The 7,902-nt window shown below is 46.1% G+C and overlaps 1 protein-coding gene across 1 annotated transcript in view; it reads left to right on the forward strand.

Annotated features, from left to right (window-relative positions):
- Window positions 1–6,256, forward strand: part of TRIM62 (tripartite motif containing 62) — a 57,980-nt gene extending 51,724 nt beyond the window's left edge. The window contains exon 5 of the mRNA XM_069079212.1: window positions 3,915–6,256. Coding sequence (XP_068935313.1) covers window positions 3,915–4,465 — 551 coding nt within the window. The 3' untranslated portion in view covers window positions 4,466–6,256. The remainder of the gene's footprint in view (window positions 1–3,914) is intronic.
- The last annotated feature ends 1,646 nt before the right edge of the window (window positions 6,257–7,902 follow it).

Genomic DNA, 7,902 nt, shown 5'->3' on the forward strand with positions numbered 1-7,902 from the left:
ACATGTTACTGACGCAGATTTTTTTTAGTAAACAGCAGAAGGTACCACAGAATACTGCACTGATCCAGGGAAATGTGGGCTAGAGGGCACAGTTGTCAACTTTGGTCTGTCACCTCCTAACAGAGAAACAGACGTGCTTCTGAGGTGGAGGGGGGTGACTCCTAACAGCAGTGATAACCTTACCTTTGTGTATAGTCGGTCTCCAAAAAACACAAAAACACATCACGACTTCTAACCCATGAATCCTCACCTCAACTCAGAAAATAAAAAAGAGCTGAAGCAAGGATTCTTCTAAAAATAAAAAGGCTGAGGCCCAGGAAAACTGGGGACTGTGTCTTTTTTGTTAGGTTCTCTCTCCCTGATGTGCTGGGGGTGGTAGATGAAGGAGGGTATTAACAAACGTGTCCGTCTGATGGATCTTGCCCTTCACTGAACTACAGCAGATGTCCACAGCATGAGAAAACACCAGATTAGAGAATTGTGTTTCTGTTTATGCTTCTGTTGATTTAATACTGCCTTTGCCCTTGATGAGCGTTCTCAGACCGAGAAACAGTGTTCACTGAGGTTGTTTTTTGGTACAAAATGCAAAACACATGAAAATCAAATTTACTTTTTGTAATATAAGCACTTTAATTTAGTATTGGTCATGGTCAAGGAATGAATGAATGAAAGCATTCATTAAGTATTTACTGTGTGCCAGGAAGAAACTTATTTAAACAAATGGCTACCTGTGGTAAGTAGACATGTAAATGGAGATCCAATTCTAGTAAGGACTGTTACGGACATTAGTTGCAATTTGGTACTTAACCATGACACATACCTTCTGTTTTAGGACACAGCAATCAGTTCTTGAAGATCTGTGTCAATGAGGAGCAGTATAATTATTAGTAATAATAATAGCATTATATAGAACTTTAAGGTTTGCAAAACACTTTACATATTATTTCATTTGATCCTCACAGCAACCCTGTGTAATAGATGATATTATCATCATCCCTATTTTAAAGATGAGGAAACTGAGGTCAAAGTTAAGTGACTTGTCCAAGGTCACACAGCTAGTGAGTGTCTCGAGCCAGATTCGAACTCATGAAGATTAGTCTTCCTGATTCTAGGCCCAGTGCTAATATTCATTATGTCCACCAGATCTGACCCCTTTGAAATGAAAGCTGAATCACAATCATGGCTCAGGCTTTTTGTTGTTTGTTTTTTAAGAAGCAGGGCCATCACTCGAACCCAAGTGAGTGAAATTCCATCGTGCCCCAGAGATCATCCCACTATTTGGCAGCAGGGCCTCTGGTTGCCAGCCCTGTTGGCTTTCCCATTAAAGCCTTCTCCCCTCTCTCACTCACTGCTCCTTCCCCATGCATACTGAGAATGGAATGCATCCCCTCTGAGACCCATCTCAAGCCCTAGTCTAAATAAAGCTCTCTAACAACCCATGTCACCTTGAACAAGGGCCTCAGATCCTTCATCTATAAACTACAGGGGCTTAGACTGGATGGCCTCCGCATTCTCTTCCATTTCCACATCTATGGATCTCTCCTTATTTTATTAAAAAAAAAGTTTCATTGGAACTTTTAATTTTTATGTCACATTCATTTATAGAAACATTCTCTTTATTACATCTCATCCTTCTTGTAATGAAGAAAAACAATCCAGCAGAATCAACAACAGTATAGTATTCCACATCCATAGGCTGCCACCTCTCTGCCAAAAGGGAGCCACGTCCTTAGCCCTTCTCCAGAGCCAAGATTGGTCCTCACATGACCATTTGTCTTCATTTTAATTTCATTCTCTTTACATTATGATAGTCATTGTCAAAACAACTCAGTAATCATTTATTATGCACCTGCTATAGCACTGTGCTATAAAGAAAGACAAAAAGCAATTTCTGTCCCCGGAGAGCTGACAGTTTAATGGAGGAGACAACCATGTGCAAAAAGATGGGGATAAATTGGATATTGGATAAATTGGAGATAATCTCAGAGGGAAGACTTTAGTATGAAGGGGAATCAGGAAAGACTTTTCCTAGAAGGTGAGATTTTAGCTGGGACTTGAAGGAAGCCAGCAAGCCAAGAGGTGGAGATGAGGGAGATCATTCCAGGCACAGGGCACAGCCAGAGAGAATGCCAAGAGTGCAGGGATGGATCGTCTCCTGTGAGAAACAGCAAGGAACATCACTGGATGAAAGAGACCACTGGAGGGGAATAAGGTATAAAAGCCAAACACAGGAGTTTGCATTTGATCCTGGAAGTGATAGAAGGCACTGAAGTTTACTGAGGAAGGGGATGACATGTCCAGATCTATGCTTTAGGAAAATCAGTTTGACAGCTGAATGGAAGAGGGACTAGAGTGGGGGAAACCAACCAGCAGGCTATCAGACTCGTCCAGACATGAGGAAATAAGGGCCCCTTTCTGGGATGGTGGCAATGTCAGAAGAAAGATGAGGGCAACTAGAGTGATATTGTGAAGGTAAAATTGAGAGGACTTGACAACAGATTTTGTAGGAGGGGTGAGAGAGAACGAGGAGTTGGGTATAACACCTAGGTTGTTAATCTGGGTGACTGAGAGGATGGTGGTACCCCCTACGATAAGAGCATGTTAAGAAGAGAATTAGGAGTAGGGGTGAGGAGAAATAGTTTTAATTTTAGACTAGTTTAAGATAAGTCATCATTTAAGAGCTTACTGTGTGCCAGACACTCTGCTAAACACTGATGATACAAAAAAGTCACAAGAGAGCCCCTGCCCTCAGAGAATTTACAGTCTGTGGGACGTCCATTTTGAGATGTCTAGTAGGCAGTTGGAGGTGCAGGATTGGAGAGGGCTGGATAAGTAGATCCAAGAATCATTAGCACAGAGATGATAATTGATTCTATAGGAGCTGATGAGATCTCCAAGCAAAACAGGATGAAGGCAGAGGAGAAGAGAGCCTGGGAGGACATGGTCTGAATGAAAATAGAGCAAGGGAGACTGAGAAGGAGTAGCCAGACGAGAAGAAAGAGAAAGAACCAGGAGAGAGCTGTATTTCAAAAACCCAGGGAAGAGGGTATCAAAAGGAAGAAAGTGATTGGATCGACAGTGTCAGGATCTGCAGAGAGGTCAAGAAGAATGTGGATGGATGAAAAGTCACTCAGTGTGGGGATTAAGAGATCTTTGGTCTTTGTAGAATGGTTTCAGTTGAATGATGAGGTTGGAAGCCAGACTGTTAAGAGAGAGGGGGAAGAGGAAGTGGCAGCATCTTCTCCAGGAATTTAGTCACAAAAAGGAAAGATAAAAGTATGGGAGAGGGATTGGGAAGGGGACGGGTGGGTCAAGTGAGGGGTGTATATGTTACTCTTCTGGTTTTGCTCTGTACCCCTCTTACAGATTTTCTTGTATTTCTCTGAATTCCTCATATTTGTTATCTCTTATGGTACAATAATATTCTATTGCATTCACATACCATAGTTTGAGTTTGTTCAGCCATTCCCCACTTAATGGACACCAACTTTGTTCCTGATTTTGTTCTTGCTACAACAAAAAAATCGTTACAATTAATATTTTGGTGTATATGGTTTTTTTTTTTGTTTTCTGTCTTTGACCTCTAATCTAGAACTCTCTTCATTCTTCTTGCTGTCTTAGAGAAGTAATTGTTTTGATTTTAAAATGACCTTTCCTCCCAACCTTGGAACTTTGCTGGGTTCCAGGTTCCATACAATGGAAAAAATATGTAGTGGAGTTAATCAATTTCCACAAGGTGATAAAAGCAAGCTATCAACCTAGCTACAATGTCACCCAGCCTGTTCTGCATAGACATTAAGAATTGTTGTTGTCTGCAGCCAGTAGCGGTCTGGTCACAGGTTTGTTACGATGACTTTCTCTCGGTCAGGAAAGCTGGATCGCCTCCCTCATGTCCTCTGTCCTTCCTTTCACAGTCCCGGCTGCTCTCACCCTGGATCCTGTCACGGCCCATCAGCGACTCATCCTGTCTGATGACTGCACGATCGTAGCCTACGGGAACCTCCACCCCCAGCCCCTGCAGGACTCACCCAAGCGCTTCGATGTGGAGGTGTCCGTGTTGGGCTCAGAGGCGTTTGGCAGTGGTGTCCACTACTGGGAGGTAGTGGTGTCAGAAAAGACCCAGTGGATGATTGGGCTGGCGCATGAGGCGGTCAGTCGCAAGGGCAGCATCCAGATCCAGCCTAGCCGCGGCTTTTACTGCATTGTCATGCATGATGGCAACCAGTACAGCGCCTGTACAGAACCCTGGACCCGGCTCAATGTCAAGAATAAACTGGAGAAGGTGGGCGTCTTCTTGGACTATGACAAGGGACTCCTCATCTTCTACAATGCGGATGATATGTCGTGGCTTTACACCTTCCGGGAGAAGTTTCCAGGAAAGCTCTGCTCCTACTTTAGTCCCGGTCAGAGCCATGCCAATGGGAAGAATGTGCAACCTCTGCGCATTAACACGGTGCGAATTTAGTAGCCGCTCCCTGGCGGAGTGGGCAAGCAGACCTCGGAGCTGGGAAGGACGCTGCCTCCTCCCCTGGCCCATGGCATCGGCTGCCCCACTCCCTTTGCCTTCCACCCGTGCTGACGGTCTGCAGCCTCAGGGAGCTGGAGAAGTCACTTCTCCATGGACAGTGTGAGGCTTGCCCATGACCAGTGCAGGGATCACATATTTCCCCCTCATCCACAGGGGTTGTTTCCTAACTCTGGTCCCCATTTGGCCAGTGGCCATTGTTGACTCCTAGGTGGAGACAAGAATTTCTCAAGGCCTGAGAGCTCCAAACCCCCTACCTGCCCCAGATTCCCAAGCAATGTTTTTCTTCTCATTTTTCCATGGACTATGCACATTGCAGTTCTCATAAGCCCTCAGAGCAGCAGCCTGATCATATAGGCTGCAGGTTCCCTCCATGCTAGTGTCTTTCTCAAGCATGAGGGTGAAACAACACAGTGCCTCAAGGGAATGAGAGCCCCTCAGGAGTCCTCTTGATGTCAGCCCCTTGGAGAAAGATGCTGGAGTGGTTTAGTCTTGGTAGGTGAGACAGTGCATAGACCCCCTGTCCCAGCCTCAGAGAGTTTAGAGAAAGATGTGGGGCTTGGGAAAGAAGACTGCCAAAGGGCAAGAAGTGGGGCCAGAGAGACAATTCGAGGGACCTAGGCATGCCATTGTGGGAAGGGACAGGATCGGAGGAGTAAGGACATTAGCTCTGAGTACAGGATTGTTTCTTTGGTGAGAAGCTATCATATCAGTCAACCTGACCCTAAGCTTGACTTTTCAAATGGAGCTTAAAGATAAGTATAGGAAAGGAGGCTTTGGGGAAGCAGATCTCTCTATAGTTAACTCTCAGTACCCAAGTCAAGGACTCTTAAGTGTCTTAAGTGGGATAGACCCAGGCCCAGCCCTGGTGAAAGCAGTGACTTGTCGCCAAGTGTAGGCTGTGCATCATGTATCCCTACAAGACCACAGAGCTTTTGGCTGTGTGTGGGAGGCACAGGCCAAAAGGACTTCCAGGGGCTGATCTTTGGTAGCTGACTTTGCATGGCAGACCTGCCCAGCAGCCTAGGCTCCAAGGAGGTCCACTTCAAGAAAGGAAGGATCCTCCGTCTGTATCTAAACCCTGCTGCTGTTGGAATCGGGCCCAGGCCTTCCTCATTCCCCTTAGCTCAAATCGCTCTACCCAAGGCAGCTCTGAATTCTCAGGGAGAAAAGGGGGGCTACTCTACCCCCAAGTCAAAACTGAGATTTCCTTCTTCTCCCTGCCCCCTGGAACTATTTCTAACTGTGATCATAGCCCCTGGTTGCCCAGTTAGTCATTTCAGGGCCAGATCCTTTCAGGCAAATTTGAGATCCATTCTCAAATCACCAGTATTCACAAAGTGAGACCAGAAGTTGAAACATCTTAGCTCATGGGAAAATAGCAATTATGTCATGGCTCAGAGCCCCCATATCCTCACCCCAGTGTGCCTAATAATCAGCAGTCCCGCTTGGTCTCCTCAGGACCCCAGGACAGCAATGGAACAATGCAGTGGAATGGGAATACTCAGGGGGTTCCCCAAGGGAAGGAGCTGCCCTGGAGGGACATGGTTGGGAAAGCTGGGCCCAGTGCCTGTACAACCTCCCTCTCCTTCCCCTCATTCTTTGATCCCCCTCACTCCCCAGAATGCAGTATTTATAATAAAGAAAAAGGAAAAAAGAAAAAGGTTACTATATCCATTTTGTGACTAATGGCTCATTTGTACAATATTGAATTAAAGTTATGGGATGTTATGGTTTGTTTTTCTCAATGAGCTCTGATACCTCTGTAGGCAGTCTCCAAGCTCATTCTCCTAACCTCCTTCCCTCTTCTTGCTTTGCCCAATTTCTCTTTTGAGAGGAGCTCCTTCCCTTCCTCTCCCTCTCTGGGGTTAGACCCCCTTACCCTGTTCAGTGTCTAACCATACCTGGGGCTGGGTTACCTTCATAAATGCCTGCTGGACTAGATTGGATTTCGTCCCTGCCAGTCAAGATTCAGAAATTCACCTTCTGTGACCCAGCTGCCAAAGAATAACCAGAAAGTCTTTAGAGTTACTGGCCACCCCTGAGGAACATAGCAGCCCAAAAAGGCAACGTTTCACCTAAGGTTGAGTTAGGCCTGCAGGAATCACCCTAGAGAGCCTGTCATCTGGCTGCCTTTTAAAATAAAGTGGAGTGGGATTTCTAGGGCTTGGGAAAATCCCCCACAGCTTCTCTCCTCACTTCTTAGCATGATGGAACTTCATCAGATCCTTTCCTGAAAGCAGGTTTCAAACAGCGAGGAAGCATGAGAACTCAGAAGAGTAAGGGGAGATACCACTCAGCAGGCAAAGGGCACAAGCCCACCGTCTGTGTCGTCCTAAGAGCTGGATATCTGTATAGTATCTTACAATCACAGACCCCTTCTCACAGAATGCTCACCTGCAGAGAGAGCCTGGGTGCTCATTGGCCCAGAGCTAGGAAGAAGTGGAGAATGGAGGAAATGCAGTAGGGACCAGATTGGGAAGGGAAGAAGTAAGCTTGAGTTTAAAAACAAAACAAGATTCCATAGATGTCGAATGATGGAGTTGCCTCAGAATGAGGTGAGAGAACTGTGGCTAGAAACACCAAGTAATTAGAGTCCAGGGTGGACGACAGGAGCCAAGAGACCTGGGCAGAGCAATGCAGGCATGGCATGGGTAGGCCAATGGACCACCTGGACAAAGGTGATCCAGTGGAAGTCCAGATAACCAGCAGAGGAAGCAATGGTAACATGAACCCAGGTCAGTGGTTGCTTGTTCAGTGAACGTTTTCCTTTCCAATACTTGCTTATTAAAAGCCTGTTCCCAGGGAGAACCTGACAGGGCAGGATTTAGCCCCAATTTTACAGATGAGGAAATGCAGGCTCTATTCGATTAGCTGACAGTTAATGAGTGGTAGACTCTTGTGACTCCTGGCCCAACCCTCTTCCCATTGCCTCCCCCCTTGAGTCCTGACCACCACTGTTTCCAAAGCCACCAGGGTGAGTAGGGAAACAAGCCACCAGCTGGCAGCTGGGCCCCAGGCACTGAGTGTGGGAGTGGAAGATGGGGAGGGAGGAGTAGAAAAGAAAAAAGACCAGGGTGGGGTTGGGGGGGTTCTGACTATTTAGGCACAGAGGGAGGAGGGAAAAGGATAATTAAGTGAAATGACTTGAAAACAATTATGAAGCACTCAGTAGCAAAGAATATTGAAAGGCCCAGTTGGATAAGAATAGCTCACATTTGGCATCTCAGGTTTATAAAGCACTTTCCATGTATTATTACACTTGATCCTTACAATGACTCTGAGATGTGAGTGCTATTAGCACCCCCATTTTATAGATGAGGAAACTGAGGATCAGAGAGGGCGACCTGCCTAGGGCTACACGGCTCCTAAGTGTC

The sequence above is a fragment of the Petaurus breviceps genome, unplaced genomic scaffold (assembly GCF_028583685.1).
Source record: "Petaurus breviceps papuanus isolate PSGF00001 unplaced genomic scaffold, PetGlider_PUasm1.0 91041, whole genome shotgun sequence".
In the NCBI taxonomy this organism is placed as follows: Eukaryota; Metazoa; Chordata; class Mammalia; order Diprotodontia; family Petauridae; genus Petaurus; species Petaurus breviceps.